The sequence below is a fragment of the Poecilia formosa genome, unplaced genomic scaffold (genome assembly GCF_000485575.1).
Source record: "Poecilia formosa unplaced genomic scaffold, Poecilia_formosa-5.1.2 Scaffold387, whole genome shotgun sequence".
NCBI lineage: Eukaryota > Metazoa > Chordata > Actinopteri > Cyprinodontiformes > Poeciliidae > Poecilia > Poecilia formosa.
In genome coordinates this window covers 213,943-233,993 of record NW_006800326.1, presented here as the reverse complement: position 1 = coordinate 233,993, position 20,051 = coordinate 213,943, and the positions used below count along the sequence as shown (strand labels likewise).

At 40.7% G+C, this 20,051-nt stretch overlaps 1 protein-coding gene across 2 annotated transcripts in view; it reads right to left on the bottom strand.

The window, feature by feature from the left end:
* The window catches only part of flnba (filamin B a), a 60,578-nt gene that overhangs the window by 22,890 nt on the left and 17,637 nt on the right, over nt 1–20,051 (bottom strand). For both annotated transcript variants that reach the window (XM_007575732.2, XM_007575733.2), the window contains exons 2-18: nt 13,761–13,870; nt 13,517–13,652; nt 13,120–13,217; nt 12,686–12,833; nt 11,028–11,146; nt 10,870–10,944; nt 10,140–10,302; nt 9,851–10,051; nt 9,185–9,322; nt 8,075–8,201; nt 7,332–7,468; nt 7,030–7,223; nt 6,475–6,588; nt 5,844–5,987; nt 1,840–1,963; nt 965–1,125; nt 792–882 (exon numbers count right to left, since the gene is read on the bottom strand). In XM_007575732.2, coding sequence (XP_007575794.1) covers nt 792–882; nt 965–1,125; nt 1,840–1,963; nt 5,844–5,987; nt 6,475–6,588; nt 7,030–7,223; nt 7,332–7,468; nt 8,075–8,201; nt 9,185–9,322; nt 9,851–10,051; nt 10,140–10,302; nt 10,870–10,944; nt 11,028–11,146; nt 12,686–12,833; nt 13,120–13,217; nt 13,517–13,652; nt 13,761–13,870 — 2,280 coding nt within the window. The remainder of the gene's footprint in view (nt 1–791; nt 883–964; nt 1,126–1,839; nt 1,964–5,843; nt 5,988–6,474; nt 6,589–7,029; nt 7,224–7,331; nt 7,469–8,074; nt 8,202–9,184; nt 9,323–9,850; nt 10,052–10,139; nt 10,303–10,869; nt 10,945–11,027; nt 11,147–12,685; nt 12,834–13,119; nt 13,218–13,516; nt 13,653–13,760; nt 13,871–20,051) is intronic.

The window sequence follows — 20,051 nt, the reverse complement described above, 5'->3', positions numbered from 1 at the left end:
ATTTAGTGATCAGTTAATTGTTAACTGGAGAAAACAGAAATTAGCTGAAAGATCAACACAGTTAAAAAACATTTGTAGATATGACCTGGACAACCGAGTATTAAAGCCATTTTAATAAAAGATTATGGGAATAAAGTCATAAATACAGATAATAATAAAGCAAAAAAATAAATACTGGAATAAAGTCGGATAGCTGAGGATAGAATTGGAATTTAATTCTCGAAGTATGACGCTATCGCGATTTTATGAAATGTTTTTGTAATTTTCCATTGTAGTTCCACTCAGAAAACCAATAGGCCATTTTTTCTTTTTGCTTCAAAGTATGTAAAAAAACAACAACTACTGACTAGCACCTTTGCTATCCAGTTATTGATCATTTAATTACAAAATTAAACAGATCAGCTGTATTTATATTATCACTTGCTCTAAATTATCAAGAATTCACTAAAGGAATTGTATGTTATTGCATTTAAGGCAATAATATATTTTTCTTATTTAGGAAAGGATGTGAATCATTTGTTATTTGCATTTTAATGCATTTCTGACATTGTAAAAAAATAAGAAATCAGATTTAAAAATGTCCCAATTTCTGTATCCGATCGTCAGAACAGCCGATTAATCATCAGAACAGCCGATTAATCGTCAGAACAGCCGATTAATCATCAGAACAGCCGATTAATCGTCAGAACAGCCGATTAATCGTCAGAACAAACTGATTGCTAAAATAATTGTGCATTGCTGAAGCTGCTAAAACCATCCAGCCTCTGCAGAAGCGGAGCGAGGTCCCTCACCGGTCGGGGCCAGTCCTGGACCTTTGGCCTTAACCTTCGAAGCATCATGAGACGGCTCCACTTTCACCATGAACGGACTGTGAGGGACTTCCTGGAAATCATCCAAATGCAAATAAATTACATCACAAACCTTAAGAACCTGCTGGCTTGGCGTTTCGGAGCTTTGCTCGCACCTGGTCGGTGAACATGACCTTCACCGTCAGCCTGCCCGCAGCAGGAGGGACGTATTTGACGGTGAACGTGTCGTTGGCGTTGGGAATGATGTCAAAGTCCACGTCGGCCTCCTGGTCACTGTCTGTGCTGGAGTCCCACTTGATGCCCACGCTGACGTCCCCTGAACACAAACAGAACAAACCAGCTGCATAACCCGATACCTGCTGGGCCCTTTCAGGTGTAGAGACAGTTTCTGCCTCTAGGGGGAGCCGGCCGGTTTCACCAACACCTGAAACACTCCGGATGCTGCAGGTTTTCCAGTAATATAAACAGAGCGAGGAATTCAAAGAATGAAGAGCCGACAGACGAAACCGTGACCGCAGAGATAGAAACCGATGGCAGCTGGGAGATTTTCACTTTCTCCAGGTGAGTTTATGTTTATCTCAACACAACAGAGACCAAAACCAAAACAGCCTCCAACTCTGTTCAGCTGATGAAACAGCTGAACAGATGAAGTCGGACCGATTTCTCTGGGTTCTTGTCCGGTTTTGAGAGTCACATCGTAATCATTTCGTTTATGTAATTTGTTGGTTCAGAGAAAATATGGGGAAAGGTTGAGGAAAAAAAAGCTACAAAAACAATGAAAATATCTGCAGATTTGTAACCCGGCTTCATTTCTTGGCATCCCAAGCTCCTAATAAGAGTTTTAATTTCCCCAAAAACTAAGTTTTAAAATATTTCAGGACGTTTTTGTCCCCTAATTGTTGACTGTTAATGATGAACATGAGGGAGTGTGAGCAGGTGATGAAGGACGACGTGTGTGTTGATCAGGGCGTGAATTTCCTGCAGGCATGTTTCAGGGTCAAGAAGGTGTGTGTGTGTGTGTGTGTCATACCGTCTCCAGCTCCTGAACAATCCACGGTGAAGTGTGTCGGCTCGTTGGCCTTCAGCCCGCTTCGCTCCACTCCGGGACCAAACACCTTCACCTTGTTGGGGTGACTTCCTTTCCCCACGTTCACCTGCAAACACACACACACGCGCGCACACACACACACACACCTCTTTAATTAAAGCAAGATTTACAGGGATTTATGAGGAATGTTCTCAGAATACAGAACAACTTGTCCCTTCACAATAAAAGCACTTTTAAATGGATCCGATGGACTTTGATGCTGAAATAAAATTTTACAATCAGGAATTCAATAATTTATTAGTTTGAAAAGTTTTAACCTACAGCTGCATATTTAAACTTCAAGCTTCTGACCCAACAGAACCAGAATTACAACCAGACAATACATTCATCAGTTTGTCATTTTTTTAAACCTTGCAACTAAAAAAAATGAATAGTAATTATGTTTTAATTTTAATGCTCATATTTATTTAAGCTTTTTTTGTTGGTTTATTCCCATTAATTTGATGATTTTTTTTGAAACACCCTTAAAAACATTTAAATATTCAGGATAAAATTTGTGTTTTAATACTCAATATAATAAAATCTGATGCTGGTGAATCAAAATATGATAAGAGTCATTAGAACTGCAGATAAATATTAAAAAATATTAGATTCTGGTTCCATAAAGTAAAACTTTTGTTTTCTTTCAGGTGACAGGATTTATTCATATTTTCTCAAAACTCTTCCAACAAATTTGTGTTTTTAGGTGTTTTTTTTTTCTTTTTACATCTTTGGATTCTTGACAGAAACAACCCGAGTTAAAACACAGTAATTATGATTTCAATCAGCATTTCATATTTTAGAAGAATTAATGGAGAATAATAACCAGGTAAAAACAAAAAAGAGCCAAACGACAGTAAAACATTTAAATTAAACTTTATTTTTTAAACCAATTTAACTTTCATTTGATTTACTGATTAAAATAAAATTATTTCAGTACAGTGAGTAAATAAGATCTGAATTAACATTTCAGAACAAAAAACACAAAAATGAATAAAACTTGTGTTTCTTTCCACTGAAATTAGAAACGATTCAGCATCTCTAAGTTATTATGAAGAAGATTAAACTTTCAGTCTACCAGCCGTCCTTCAGACCAGTTTGGGTTTTAAAACCAGTTGGAAAGGAAATGTGCAGCTTTTAAACTTTGACTTTTTGAAATGTTTGGACCTTGATGAACTTAGAGCTGCTTGGATCTGTAATCCTGATCCAAATGTTGGTTTTTATTACAGAGAAACTCCTATAAATACTCAGATTCTTCTTCTGCTCCTCATTTAGATAATTCAAGTGTCTTTGCCAACTTCCGATTTCTGTTGGCATCGTCAGAAATTCCTGAACGATGTGCAAACACTCGTCACATTTACAGTTTCTCATGAGACTACGCTGCAGGTGAAACCAGGACAGAGGACAGCTGATAAACTGATGGAGTAAAATATGACTAACAGAATTCAGAGTGATGTTAGTGCACAGAGGAGTGGTTAGTAAACATTAACTGCACAAAGAAAACCTTTTCCACTCAGATTTAAGGACACAGATCACCTTGAACTGAATACACATGGAAAATCTACGTTCATTTTCTATTTACCGTCAATCTTAGAATGACAAGTGGAGTGGAAAAGGTTTTCATTCGACAGTAAAAAAAGGTGTGAAGCTCCACTTATCTGAACCTCCGAGGTTTTCCAAACCATAAATTTCGGCTCCTGTGCTTCTGGCGATTTGGCCACAGATTTCAGGAGCGTTTCAAACCGCTCCCGTCAGACAAGCTGCTGCCTCTCAAATGTTTTCTGACTCAATGGAAGCAAAAGCAGCTCAGGGTTTAGTGATAAAATCCTTTTAAAACTCTGATGTTATGTTGACAGTACAGTCAACACTCAAAGATCCTCTATGTGTGAAGAGCCTCCACTCTGCTCAGGCTCCCAGATGTAAACTCTCACTGGTTCATTTCAACATGTTATTCAGTCCTTCCAGGTTTTCATGGTTTTTATTTTTTGGTGATAGTTTAGAAATATTTGCAAGAAATTTTCCTCATTAAACCCTTTAAAAAAAAGTAACTCATTGCAAAATGTGCAAAATAATTTCCTCACTTTCAGGGAGAACAGAGTAAACGTGACTTTTGTATCAACTGCGGATTATAACTTGACATCAAGTGAGTCAGTAGTGTAGAAGTAAGAGATACTGCCACCTATTGGTGGGAGTTAGCATCACGTTTTTAAAGAAAATTTGCATTAAATTTATAACTCCATTAGCGCATAAAATGCAGGGATTTGTTGATTTTGTGTAAATTAAAAAAAAACTGTAGTGATTATTTTGTGAAGAACAGCACAGGTTGAAAATAAAATAATTTGTGTGATTAGATGAGTCACAAAAGGTTCAGGTGAGTGAAACTTAAAAGTTACATTTAAAAACAATAAAACTACATTCATAGGGTTTACAGTGCAGACATGGGTGCTCAGTGCATGAAGAGTGAAACAAACAACACAGACAATGAGACGGTACAGCCGGGTTAACGGCACAAAACAAATTCACGGCGTATAAAAATAAAAGCTTCTGAGATATTTTTTGATCAGTAGTTGAACATAAAGGACAGCCGATACATCTGGACAAAAATCAAGATGTTTAATTCAGAAACTTGTTTTAGCTGAATAGTTCAGTCAGTAACTTCAGTAAATACTTTTAAAATAAAACAAATAAATCACCAGCAGAAACGGACTCATCTGCATTTATTCAGGTTTCTGCAAAACCATCAGGATAAATTAGATTAATTTAAAAAAGTGAAGGAGGTTCAAGGATTTCACTGGATAATTAAAACTTAAAGACGACATTTTATGTCTCGCTTTGTTCGAAGGCGACTGAGATCAAACTGAGTATAAAGACCATATACTGCAAAAACACAAAGTATTTTTGATCTAATTTAGTGCAAATATCTCGTACCTCATTGAATTAAGACAAACCTAACTCAACTTTAATGAAAATCCTTAATATTGATTAAAAAGTACTAGTTCCACTGAAATTATTTCTCTTATAACAAGACATTTTAATAATGTCAATAACCTGCCATAGGAACTAATACTTCTTTATCAGTATTTAAAGAGTTTTCCAGGTACATAATCAAGTAACTATGTTAACTTTGTCATAAAAATGCTGTATATATCAAACATGACTTAAAACAAATTTTACTTCTTGATTCAACATCTTAAAATTGGGTTTCTGTCTCTTTAAAACCCCCTGAAGCTTCACCTTCTTCAAAACATGGCTCCTCTATTAACCCTCTAACAACGTTTTTACCGGTGTTACTCTAAGTAGCTCCTATAATGAGCTCAGTAGTTCCACCAGGTGTTTGCTAATTGCTGCTGGCTAGTCTGAAGGAGCTGAGGGGGAGGAGCTTAGTCTCAAAGGCAGGGCCAAGTCCAACCAGGCTTTTTGCACAGCTGAACGGTTTCCATGGAGATTAAGGCAGGTATGTTTTTGATGAGGGAACAACATTAAGATAATGTAAAGCTAAAAAAGAAAACTTTTTCTTTACATTACACTGCTCCTTAAAACAAGCTCTTGTAGCTTAGGAGCTACATGCGAGTTAAGTTTTGTCTCATTTCAAGAATTATACGATATTTGCACTGGAAACTAGACAGAAATGCTTAGTAAGATTTTGTGTTTTTACAGCGTAAACATGAGGAAGTACCTGGTGCATATATTGGTTTATTTAAAGCTTAAAGGTGTTTGCAGAATCGCCTCCACGGCTCAGTAACTACCATCTAATACTTGAACCTCTGCTCAGTGTAAGTCGTGATAATGATCAGAGGTTTCCTGGTTTTTCTGCCTCCAGCTGAACTTTTGATCAAAAGTCGCTCTGACTCGACCGTTTCTACCGTCTCGACCTCGACCTGCTCGTTGCGTTTGAGCAGTGTTATGCTACTTCCTGCGGTAAGGAGGGGCTGTGATTGGCTGCTTACCCGGAAGGGGCTGTTGGGGACGCTGACTCCGGCCCAGCTGACGGACACGGTGTGCTTCAGAGAGGAGGAGGGCGTGTAGCAGCACTGGTACAGGCCTTCCCCTTTGCTCCTCACCTTCACCTCCACAGGAAGCCCCTCTGCATCCTGAAACACACAAACAGCAACAGGTTGATCACACAATGCATGTTTAATGGTTCACTTTCATCCCCTCCTCTTATAAATCCAGCAGTTCATCCCAGACCAATGTCTAATACTTGTTGAAGGGCGATTTTGTTCAGAGAAATCAGCCATCCTGTTTGGTTTTTATTTCAATTTCATTTTGGGTTTTGTTTGGTTCTTTTGGATATCTGAAATGTCTTCCAGTTCTGCTCTTACAGGTGACCCATTTTACTTCCTTGACCCGGTTAGGATGGGTTCATTACATTTTTTTGGACGAAATGATTCTTGGATAACGCCTTGGAGATGTTCTAGGGCGTCCTGTCACTTTAAATCCAACTAAAGCGATGTTGGGTCGGTGTGATGCTGAGGGCAGCAGAGGCTCAGAGGAAAAACTGATGGTTTGTAAATGAAGATTTATGAGTTTTCCTTCTGGCTCCATACGGAATCAGTTTGAACGTTTCGAGACTCCCACCTGAGCGGTGATCTTCAGAGGCCCTTTCCCGGCGTCTTCTGCCTCCACCGTGAACTCGGCCAGCTGGTCCACCTGGCAGCCGGTCGGTTCCAGGCCCGGCCCGTAAGCCCGGACCTGAAAACGGAGAAAAGAAGATCAAGATCTCCCCCAACGTTACAAACTATGGAGAAAATACTCCAGTCTTAGGGATGCAGGCTATCGACTAATAAGTTAAACTGAAGCTGATGAACTTAATCGACTCACGATTAACTGACAAGCGGTGAGTTTTCTCTTGTATCAAGAGACATGAGGGTCTCTAAGGAGTTCATCAAGTTTACATTTCAACACAGAACCATTTGCAGAGCTCCGTTTGGAGCGTTTTATTTTCCCGTTCTGGGATACATCTTTGATTCTGTATCAACTGGCTCTGACCAGCTGCGCCCTCTACTGGATGGAGGCCAAACTACAACACTGAAATAAGGTCTAGGAAGGCATTTAATTGATAGCAACTAATTTTAATCTAAAAGCATCAATCGTAAGTAATCTGTATATTTTGCTCGTTGTTGTCTCTCTGACCTTCTCCGGGTGGCTGGTGTTGTTGTCGGGGACGATGTGGGCCATGAAGGGGCTGAGCTCGATGTCCTCTTCGTCGCAGGTCACATGGACGGCGTATTCCCCGGCTTCTGTCGGCCAGTAGCGAACGTCACACGACCCGTCGTTTTTATCCTCGCATTCGATTTTAGCCTGGGACGGACCCTCAATGGCGAAACCTGAAAACACCCAGCAAATCAGAGCAGAGATGATGAAAAAATAGACATTTTGCAGCAAGAAACTCTTACGATTAGGTGGATAATTACAGAGGAGTGAAACAAACTTACCAAGAACTCCGACGTCAGTGCCGATGGACTCCACCACAAAGGTTGCAGGTTTACCCACAATGCCGCCCTTCAACCCAGGACCCCAGGCCCTGATCTGCTGAGGCCCGGCCTCCGGACTGATCGCCACGTCAAACGGACTGTTGAGGAAAAAAAGAGGAAGAGACGAGTCAGAATGAAAGAAGAAGAAAAGCTGCAGCTCTGCTCTTCTCTCCTCACCAAGCAGAATTAATCTGCGATGTATTCATATCGTACGGAAGAAGATTAGGGCCACAAATAATTATTTTGTCTGAATTTTGAGAACAAAAAAAAAAAAAAAAGTAATTCTGAGGGGAAAAAGTCCACATTCTTTGTCTCAGTGGCCCTAATCCTCTTCCATAGTATCTTAAATCACTGCAGAAAAACATTTATATGCGTAAATAAAATTTCAGTCTGAATCAGGGGAATAAATGCTCATCCTCCTCCTGCATAATGTGGCCTTTTATAACCTGCTTGGTTTTCCTTTCACTCAGTAGAAAAAGAAAGTTGTTTTAAGGTCATTTTAAGATAAATCACTCTGTTGAACATAAGAACCTCAAACTTTCTGGTCTGTTAAACATTCAGTTCTGATTAATTAAATCCTCCAGTTTGTCTCAGACGCTGTGGTGCTTATATGTGCACAGCAAACAAAAAATGCATCAGCAAGTACTTCATTCCAATCAGATGAGATGTAATCCTGCAGAGCTGATGTTCGATTTGCTGCTCACCTCTTGGGGATGTGCTGACCCCCCCAGGTGATGGAGACCGTGTACTTTCCAGGACTTCTCGGGTAATACTCGTAGCAGAAAACGCCATCCTGACTGAGAACCTGCTTCACCGGCTCCTCGTTGCCTTCTGCAAGGGCAAACAGCCATATTCATACAAACAGTAAAAACTAATGTCAAATTCTCTTTTTTAGGACATTTTATTGATTGAATGCAAAGAGGAAGACTCTTAAACAGTAGCAGTGGAACAGCGAGCCTTCAGAGGTGTGGCGGATACTTTGACTGGGTCCATCGCTAATAAAGTGAAACTATTAAATATTTTATATAGTAGCTCAAGAAATGTTGAAACGCTACCTGAAAGGCAAACAGTAAATATCTGCATGCTTAACTACACATGCTTAGTCTATGAAATTCATGTTAAATGTTTTTCTTAAAACTTTTCAATTTCCAGTTTCTGCCACTTGGGGCAGCATTCTGATCGCCTTTTCATCCAACGATTCATCAAACAAGCTTAGAAATTCTAAAAACTGATTGGAATCCACTAGAACCAAACCAATTAATTATTTTTTTTAAATTAGCTTGTTGGAATTAGATTTTATAAACCTGATTAATTAAGAAGTTAGATGATTATTCACTACTGCCGGTTGCATAAGTTGCTACATGTGTAGTTAGCCTCGACAGGAAGCTAGCATTCAAATGCAAAAGAAACTGATCAACAGTCTCTTCATGTCTGCCGTTTAATAGCATTTGGCATTCAGAACAAGAAATTTGGCAGCAGCTGTGGAAGTTCAGAAAACTGTAGACCCACTCTACAAAAACAAGCAGACGAGGAGGAAGACTAAGAAAAAAACCTCACATTGCAGTAGATGCAGAGATAACTGCAACATTTCACAGCATGAATACAATGAAACTATTCCTGCCTGTTTTTGGGGGGAAAAAAGTAGAACATTCTTCAAATGCCAACCAAGTTATCTCAATATTATCTTTTATGAAATGTATTACAGTGTCTGCCTGGTACAAAATAATAAAAAGTAACTGAAAGCAGCTGCAGTAAAGACCTGACGGACTTTAAGGTTTTTCTGGACGTTTGATGGAAGAACAAACTTTACTCACTGGAATCTTTGATGAGCACCTTCAGCTCTCCACTGCCGGCGTTCCTGGTGTCCACCTTGAAGTCTCCAACCTGCTTGACCCTCATCCCCGCCGGCTGCAGACCCCGACCTGTCGCCCTGCAAGCGCCTGGCATGCAGGCTGACAGACGGACAGAAAACTTAAACTGGCAGCAGTGTGTTGATCAAAACTAGGGCTGAACAACATAGCCGAAAAACACATAATGAAATGAGCATTTCATATCGATCAATAGATAAGTACTGATTAGTTTTTTGTTTTAAATATCTGAAATTCTATCAAACTGGCAGCGTGACCTTTCCTCTTATCCACAACAGTAAGCGTTTAACAGGCATTAAGCAATTATGAGGCACGGTGGCAAAACCTTATTCATACTGGTAGCTAACCAGAGACGGAGCGAGTTGCTAGCTAACCAGAGACGGAGCGAGTTAGTTGACCCCACCAGTTTTACTTAGCTAGCCGTGAAGTTGAGCAGAAATCTTTCTTCTGCCTACCTCCCCCAGAATGCTGTGCGGTTCTGGATCAGAGTTCAGTGAAATTATTGAAAATTCTATGAGATGTACCATCTACTTATATTGATCACGTGTCTATCGTGATGCATATTAATTTATTGTCCAGCCTAATGAAAACAATAAAGGATAAACCTCTCACCTGGTCCGACGTCCACAGCGAAGGGGCTCTTGGGGACTCCCACTCCTCCAAAGGTGACGGTGATGGCGTGTGGCCCGGCCTGTGTGGGGCGGTAGGTACAGCGGTACACGCTGTCACCCTTATCCTCCATCATCACCTCCACGCTGTTCTGGCGGCCCTGTGGGTCTCGGATCATGGCTGTCACGTCTCCCGTTCCTGCTCCTGTTCAGAGCAAACAAGGAGGAAGAAAGCTTCAGCCGACATGTCGTCGATCGGTTTAAAGAGACGATGGCGGGTCGGTGCAGCTCACCTGCCGTGTAGATGTCAAAGTAGGTGGGTTTGTTGGCGATGTTGCCCACAGGTTCGATTCCCGGGCCTTTCACAGTTACTTTGGACGCGTCTCCCAGCGCCTTGTCCACATTCACCTCAAACGGACTTTTAGGAATCTGCTGGCCTGCGAACAACACCGTCACCTGGAAAAAACAAAATTATTTGTTATGAACGTGCCCCCAACTCAACATTTACACTCCCACTTAAAAATGGCTCCAAACAAATGCACAATTATACAACCATACATCTTTGAAAAGCAGAAGTGGAGCCTCCTGCACAACTAACAAGAATGTAGGAAGTTGTTTCTGGATGGCAAGTCAACAACCAAACCAAACACTTGTCTTTTTCAGCAGCCATTGTACAGCACATACAGCGGTAAAACCAGTTGATCAAATGTGCTGGAGATGTGCTTGGGTTGCTAGGTAACAGGCAAAGTTCCACTGGGGTTACTAGGAAACGGTGCCGTGCCCATGGAATGCGACTTAATCAGGAGGTTATTGAAACAGCTCGGCTTCCAGGCACCAAAAGAACATCAACTTAATGCCAAAGAATGGCTAGGTATTTTTTTTAAAGTGCTTGAACTTCTTTTTAGTCCCAAATGGATGCATAAAAACACACAAAATGTGATTTTTGCATTAAGTCCCCCTTTAAGTGAAGCAAACATTTATGAAGCTGCAATAATTCTGGTTCATTGTTGCCATAAATCTTACCTTATGAGGCCCCATGACCTGAGGAACGTAGGTGACGCTGTACGTCTTCTTGCCCTCGTTCGGCTCCACCTTCAGCTAAAACAAACACGGGGACATTTGAGAGTCAGCCTTTGACCTTTGACTGGAGCGGCCCCCAGCATCACCAGACAAAGCGTTACCTCCTCCCGGGTGCCGTCTGGATGGTCCAGGTAGGCCATGACCTGACCCTGACCCGCGCTGAACGTGTCCACGGTGAACACAGCAGGACGCAGCACTCGGTTCCCTGTGGGTTCGATACCTGCACAGCATAAACGGCAGCTTAGAAAGCTATGACGTTTTAAATGCTGACCAAAGATATAGTCCATGTATTTTATTCTTGATTCAAGAAAATTATAACTGTTAATTGGAAAAATGAACAGTGGAAACAGACTAAAAAAAAAAAAAAGTATTTTTCAACCACAGATGGAACATGTTTAAAGCATTGTTCTGTTTTTAAAGTGTAAAGGTAATAGAAAGTTTTGGGAACTGGCTCCAACAAAAGGGAAATGTTTATTTTGTTTAATCACCTGTTTCTGGTAATGTCCTGTTTTGAATTGTGTAAACCTAAATAAGAGTTTGAAAAAAGGAGAAAAGTCTGAGCAAACAGACTAAATACAGGCTGCTGTGCCACACACCGAGTCTGAAAATGATTCAGCCAAACTGGGCTGTGATTGAACTGCTTCCCCCCTACAAACGCAACAACTGCAACTTTAAAACAGGAGGCAGGGATTTTAGTTTCTTCTGTTAAGGTTTTTAAACGGTAAAAGGGAATTTGATGAGTTAACTGAATTAGCTATTTTTACCGTTTTATAATTCCTTACTTCCCCCTCAGTCACGCATTCTCCTTTAATGGAAAATGCATGACTGACTGGGAAGTTAATTGAATTTTCAACAGATTGTTCTTAAGCTACCAGGCTGTAAATCTGGTTTTGGCTTTAATGTTGCAAAACTGACAGAAGCAGAAAAAAACGGAGAAACATAGATGATTTTACAGAGACTGAGTGGCTTTAGGTTGTGTTGCTTCTGCAGCTATTCAAAGAATTTCCTCTTCTGGATTACAAAGTTGGGAAACGGCATCACTGGGGTGTGTGTGTGTGTGTGTGTGTGTGTGTGTGTGTGTGTGTGTCATTGTTCACCCAAGCAGGAAGTCGCTTCCTTTCATTGTCAGAGCAACATTCCCATTGCTCCCATTATTCAACGTGTGTTTTGGTGGAAACATTTAATCTACTGCAAAGGTGTCAAACTCATTTTCGTCTTGGGCCAAATTAAGATAATAAATATTTTTAAAGAGCCAGTCGTGCCAGGATGTATTGATAAAACCGATTAATAAGCTTAAAATATTAATAAATAGCTGTCTCTGAACTTTATAAATACTTCTTAAAATTAAATATTGAACATCTTTTCACGTTGTTCAGTTTGCTTTTGTTTTCATGATTTTGGGTGTGAGTTTATAACTATTTGCACAAAGGTATGACGTTACACACGACTTTGTTACTCGCCATATTGATCGCTGACTATTTGTCATCAAATAACGCAGAGGCAGTAGAGTCGTAAAAGACAGAAATACTGCCTCCTACAGGAGGGAGGACACAAAAAAATGTTTTTCACAATTTTTGCAGAAAATTTGCAACAAAACTTCCAGTTATGCATTATGAATTCAGCTCATGTTTGACCCACCTGACCTTCTGCATCCCAAACAATCGTGACTGACGGTTTGGTTTGCAGTCACTGTTGGGGTCAGAGGTCAGGGTGTGGAGCGTTAATTTGGTTTTGTAGCGCTGCGTATGTGTGGGTTTACCGGGTCCGTATGCGCGGGCCTTCTTGGGGTTCAGTTTGGGTTTGAGCGGCGCGCCGGGCTTTAGCTTGGCTTTGGGGAACTGAGACAGGTAGGTCATGACGGACTGCTCGTCCACGCTGGGGTCGATGATCTCCTCTGGAGCGATCACCTGCAGACATCCGGCGATGAAGCACAACATTCAGGAATCCCTTACAGGAAGAGGAACTAAACCATCCAGCAGAACCCGTCTGCTTCTGAACCAAAAGCGCTCAGGAGCCAGAACTTTCTCCAGACAAACAGAACCTAAACTGAAGTTTTTATTAGCCCCAATGCAATAAATGGTTCCATAAATAATAATAATATTGTTGCTTTCGGACCATTTTCAAGTATTAAAGTGGTAATTATTATAGCACCGACCGTCAGTAAAGTAAAAACAAACTCAGGTGAAAACCCACCTGTGGGATGCCCAGCCAGTCGTCAGCCAGCTGCATGGCTTCAGTAGCGTTCTCCACTGGTTTCACTGGATCCCAGGTCTCCCAGTCTGGACACAGGCCTGAGAGAGAGAGAGCATTTGTTAGAGAATCAGCAGCAACAACTTTACTGCTAAACACAGGACAAAAATATCCTTATAAAACATAATTACACGTTTCAGGCATTAAACTCTGGCTGAACATTGCTAGCTTCGCTCTAATGAGCAGCCAGACAAAACCAAACGCTTCAGATCCAACCGATCCGAGCAGAAACCCAAGATTTACACCAGAAAAGCAACGATGGTGCTGAAATCTGCTGGAAGAGTTTAAAATAAATCCAGTTTAGATCTTGGAGCTTCAGGTGTCCCAGTGCCTGGTTTACCTGGTGCACAGCTGTCCACCAGTGCTCCCAGTGCCCTCCCGTTCCTCCAGTCCTGGCTGAAGTTGGTGATCGGCAGATCAGGGACTTTGTGTTGAATCCAGCCCAGCAAACGCTGCTTAGGCGTCTTTGTCTCTGCCTGAAAAGAAGCAAAGCTATGAGATCTGCTCTCCATCTAAATGTTCTTTTTTAAAATGTTTTTAAATAAATAACATAAAAACAAACAGATTGACTGAAATCTGTTCACCTCTTCGTCCTCGCCCTCCCAGGCTGGCATGGAGATGGAGTAGTGCAGGATCAGGGTCCAGATCAAACCCAGGATCAGCTTCAGGTTCCCGTCTACGATAGCTTTAGAGTCTGAAACAAACAAAACAATAGACTTTAGATTTTACATCATTTTAATGTCTCACTGATCCAGACTGGATAATTTATTGTTTCTATAAAATGAGTTGAAGGAAGCCTCTTCGTTTTCCCTCAGATGGTCATCTCACCACATTTCATTAGTAAATGACCTGAAACTTTGATCTCTAGTAAAATACACAGAAAAACTGTTTTCTATTTGTGATAAAAACACCAACAGAACCCAGTAGATGAATATTTGGGCATTATAAGTCTGGTGGGCCTCCAGGCTTTACTTCCCCCACCAGGCTAACCTATTTATTTATTTAAATAGGGTTTTTATACACCAGTAACAGAAGAGACGGATTAAGCCAGGGGTGCCCAAAGTGAGGCCCGGGGGCCATTTGCAGCCCTCGGAACAATTTTGTGCGGTCCTTGATCACAGTTCAGGCTGTTGATGCAGAATTAAAAATAATGTTGGGGTGAAGTTTTCACTGATGCCAGGTAAGGTGCAACAAAGTATTCATCTGGTTTCTGCTTCAATTTCTTTTATTAGTAAAAGGAGAAAAACTCAGTGGCTTTAAGTTAGTCTTTTTAGTTTAACAAGTTTGTCAAAATAAAGCTGCACTGAGCCGTATGATGTTCTTATGAAGGAGACAAAGAAAATCCTGCAGATGATGAAAGCTTTAGAGTATGGTCTGCTCAGTTTGGCAAACCTGCAGGACCGTTTTTAATTGCTCATCTCATTACAGTATTGTGCTTAGTTTGTTTATTCTTATGTAAAAACATATTTAGTTTTTGCTTTTAAAATTTTGTTTCTTTTAACTCGACAGTTTTGGACCCTGTGCCAAAAGGTTTGGAGATGCTGGATTAAGCTAAACTTACTGAACTGCTGACCACTGCGCGGTTCCTGCACCTCCCTGTTAGCCTGACACGCCGTCATTTCCAAATTATGATCCCTGATTGTGCAACTCTGGACATGTGTGACATTTTTAATGGAGGAAAACACGGCGGGTCGCCCCAGAGCGACGAGCGGCGGGTTTAGCAGGTTTTCTGGGTGAAAACTCAGAAGTGTAAACACTTCACAGCAGCAGAGGAGCGAGCACACATGGAGAGCTGCTGGACGCGTCCGTCTCTGAACGCTTGTGCAACCGTGTTGGTGACAGAAACGAGCCGCGTCCCCAGCGTTTAGAAAAACCCTCTGGTCCAAACGGGGAAGCTCCAGTTCTGCTCCACAGCTGTGATCCAAACATGTCTCATCAGCTCAGGTTGAGGTGGAGGCGCCGCACCGCGCCCCTGGTGACACAACGATGACTGAGCGCCTCAGAGGAGAAGTTACGACATCAGGATTCCTGCATTTCTAATCTTCCTCCATTATCTCACCGCTGGTTTGATTCCGACCCCAGCCGTTTCGTTTACGCCTCGTTTTAATTGATCTGGATTCACCAACTTTCCTTTTCTCTCTGAGGTCGGAACAATGAACTTGTGCATCAGGCCATGTGTCGGTGGGAGCAAACATCCTGTTAGTGATCATCGCTGACCTTTAACCCCACACCCACCCACAGATGAACTCAGCTTTCTGATTAATCGCACCACAAGTTCACACTTTTCAGCCTGAAACCAGGAAGCTGCAACAGGACTGATCATGAATCATGTTTTTATAAATCATCCTTTGTTTATATAAATATCGTCTCCTAGTGAAAGAGAGTTTAGAGTGGAACGTTTATTTAGCATAATTACTCACATTGTGAAACGTCTGGCTTCATTCTGATTGATTCACTTTCAGATAAGTTATTTAGTACTTTGCTCATTTAGGAAAAGTTGCACTGAACTTGCCTTGTTTTCCTGTTTGCCATGTTTTAACACGCTTAGAAAGAAAGATTCTTCATAAGAAAGAATTATGGAAAACAGAGTGTCTTCAGTCAGAGGCTTCTTCAGATTCACTGCAACACAGACTGCTATAAGAAGTTTTTCCTGCTGACAGCCATCACCACCTACAATAACTCTGAATTAATATCAAACAGCATCAGATTATACGTCTGTCTATTCAGTCACTGAAAACTAAAAGTTAAACTAAATGTTGCCATTTAATAAAAATGTAATTAAAAAGTCTAGTTTTATTAATAAAACGGTCACCAGGCTGGATGAAACTTCTAACAGTGAACATAAAACTGAAACTACATGGAAACATCTTCACTGTTAAGTACGGTGGCGTTTCTGTGATGCTGTGGGCCAGAATGAGTTTCTCCACGAAGAAAAAACAAACAAAAGGGGTTCTGGAAGCCTGGTGGCATCATGACCTCTGACCCCAGGGAGACTCATTGCCAATTAACTCAGATTTAATTAATTTAATAATTTTAAAGAAACTGACGTAAAAACATATGCAGCTTCTGAAAAACTAAACTTTAATAATCAGAAACTTGTAAATTATCTACTCTTCTTCAGAAATTTAACTAATTTATCCCTCTGTTATATTTTTTATTTTCTTTTTGCTGTAAAATATCCTTTATTTGAAAGTATTTTGACACAAGAAAATGATATTTGTATAGATTAAAAGGCACTTTTTGTTTTTACCAATTTATGTATATATTTATTCAACTTTTTTTTTTTACTTTATCCTACTTTGTGTCTGTGGTTGTTTTTTTATTTTTATTATTGTGATATTTGCCATTGTGTTAAAGATCCTCTATGTAATGTTATTTGAAGTAAAAAACAATTAACTGCAAACAGAATAAAACTGCAGCGTTGCCACTTTAAACTTTTATTCTCCCAGATTTGAAAAAGTAGTTCAGGGCTAACCGAGCCGTTTGTGTCCCGTCAACAGTTTCCAGGGCAACCAGGCTGTTGCCATGGTGACCCATTGTTCACAAAGAGGTCAGGAGTTTAATCAGTTGTGTGTACATAGTAAATTATTTGTGGAAACAGCCGTGATTGCGCTTAAAGCGCGTTACAGAGCGCCCCGATAATCTGCTGCATTGTTTTGCTGCGGTTAAGCGGGGCGACGTCTCCACCTCCGTTCAGGAGCCTCTCCGGCCACAGCGAGCGACCCGAACCCGGTTCTGATCAGGGAGGAGGGAAAAACATCACACCCACCCCACCGTTCAACTAGAACAAACAGCAGTTTCCCCACGTCGTTCTGCTTCAGGTGAAGTTTTAAAGCCTCCGCTCCTGCCGATACCTGCCGATTTGTTGCTGCGTTTCCATGGAGACGCAACAACACCCGTCCGCAGGAAGAGCTGGGAGGGTTTCTGCTAGGAGGGAGCAACAAAGAAAGGCTGAATGCGTCCAAGGAGAAAAGGAAAGCGAGATAAAGCAGAGTGCTTGTGTGGGCAAAGGTGAGGCGAGCTGGAACCGAATGGCTTGCTCTTATCAGCGCGGCGCACCCTGACCCGCACAGGAAGTTACATCATCGACAGCCAGAGCGACGCCCAAACATACCTGCTCTGACCCGACCCAGTCTGGTACTGGAGGAGGACGACCAGTTTATGGTTTTATGGTCCCTGCAGCAGCGACTGATTGGATTTTATGAGACATGCACTGCAAAAACACAAAATCCTACCAAGTAATTTTGACTATTTCTAGTAAAAACATGTTACTACACTTAAAACAAGACAAAACTAACTGACAGTGTCTCAGCAAGATATAGGAGCTTGTTTTAAGTTAATAATTGATGAAAAAGTAATTTTTCTATTGGCAGATTATTTCTCTTATAACATTAAGTGAAATAATTTAAAAGAATTTCCTTAAAACAAGCTCCTACATCTTATTTGTAAGTTACTTTCATCTCATTTCAAAAGCACCAAGATATTTCCACTAAAAACTACACCAAAATAGGTTGGTAAGATTTTGTGGTTTTTTTCAGACTTCGCTGATTCAGACCAACAAAACAGCCTAAAAACAGACAAAGGAACGGTCAAAACAGTTGGAGTGTTTGGTCTAAATCCGTCTTTTTGTTGTGCCTAAAATGGTCTTTAGTTGAAAACAGCCAAAGATTTTGTTTTCATAGAATAAATGAAAGGAAAAAGAGAGCAAATGGAACATGAGTGGTGATCTCAGGTGGAGATGTGTTAAAAAGAGGGGGTACCTGCCGCCGTAAACAGGATGCAGAGCTCCTCTGTGGCAGTGGGTCGACCCCTGAACTCTCAGATTCCTGTGGGGTGAGATCATAACGTCCCACCCACTCACACCCCAGCTCCACTAAACACAGACGGCTAGTGACAGAAGAACAAAGGCTGCCGTCCTTCAGTCGGTCTGCAGGTAAACCGCCAGCAGAAATTAAAAATCAGATCCTGTAAAATCTGCCACTCATCCTAGTTTACATTATTTATTATGATAACATCCTGAAAAGGCTGCACATAAAACCTTAACCAGTTAAACTGGACGTTTATTAACTGGTGGTTTTGATCAGATTCACAGCAATAAACGCTTGATTAAATATAAAACTGATTTTTTTATTTTTTTTTAAATCAGAGTTAAAGGAAAGTTAGATTTTGTAAACTAAACCAGACCTGCAGCCTAATTTTGTTTGCACAGCTGATCCTCATTAAGTTTTCAAAAGTGCAGAAACTTCCCGTCGTACTGCGTTTACAGCTTAAAGACCATTTTATGAGACACCAGCTAAATAAAAATATCCTTCATTGTCCCACAGAGGGAAAATTCAGGTGCAACCAAGTATTGAGATATGTAGGCTAAAAAAATCATCAAAAATCAAAAGGTGTTAAAAAAAAATCTACACAAGATGAACACAAATACTGTTCAGCTCTCAGAGACGGCGTACTGCGATCCAGGGCCTGAGAAACTGACCAGGATGACTTTTCTTCTTTTAAATCTACATATTGTGCATTAAATATCACTAATACGACAACTTCACCATTAACAATACCTGCATAAATGGTGGAGAGAAAACATGCAGTGCCAGAAGAAATGTTAAAGGGGCAGAATTATGGGTTTTCTAGAAACAGTCCCATTTCATAGCAAAGTCAAGTAACTATGTTGCCTTCAGTTTATGAGATATAAATATATATATATATATATATATACACACACACACACACAACTTTTACTTCCCGATTTAACGCCTTGAAATTGGGCCTCCATCTCTTTAAAAGACAGAAGCCCAAACTCAACACATTTCTCTAACGTTTTTACCAGTGTTGCTCTGAGCCGCAGCTCCTATAACGAGCTCAGCAGATGATCCACCGGCTGTTTGCTAATTGCTGCTGGCTAGTCTGAAGGAGCTGAGTGGGGGAGGAGCTGCCCCTAGAAGGCGGGGCTTGGTCCACCCAGGTGTTTACCATGGGTTGCCATGGAGATTAAAGGATTTCTTAAACATGAATGTAAAAATAAATCATTGCAACACTCCAGGAATGTTTTTGATGAGGGAACAACGTAACATGATGCTCAAAAAAGATGATTTCACATGACACTGCCCCTTTAAGATGAGTGAAGTTTTTAGCTCAAGTCCTGGGGTTTCCTCCTCATTTACTGCATGGTTCATTCAGCGGTGCAGGGCTTCCCCTGCCCCACCTGTTGCTGATCAGGCTGTCAACCATCCTTTAAAACCAGCATGACTGTTGAGCTGCTGACTGAAGGCTCTATCAGAGCAGACGGCCCGACTACAGAGCATGGCAAGCTGTTCACTCGTTAAAAAGGAGAGAAACCTCAATAAGTTGATCAGTAAGCACTTAAACTCTTACTAAATTTGAGTTTTAGTCTTTAAAATTATTATTAAACTTGTAAAGATGGTTCATACTTAAAGTAATTTTAGCATCTAGCAATAATTTTAGGAATAGTTATCGCTCATTACCGATCAGGTCAGAATATTCGCTTTTTAACACCTTCAAAATGTAACTGGAATCTTTAATTATCAAGTTAGTATAAAACTTTGTGTATAAATCCAAGCAAATCACATCTCAACCTGATGAAATAACGTTAAAATGTCAAAGTTTGTTTCTCTAAATTCTCCTTTAGGCATTGCTAAAGAAAACCAACGTGATCAACATTATTATGAAGAGACTTTGAGACCAGAGTAATCTTTTCAAAGCAAGTGAAATTAAGTAATGTCTATAAAGACTCGTCAAGCTGTGACGCTTGAACACATCTGTCAGTTCCTAAACAACCCCATCATTTATCCAACCTGATCCCTCTATTCAAGCTTCTTGTGTCATTTAAACTCATTTACAATGACTAGCAAACTCAG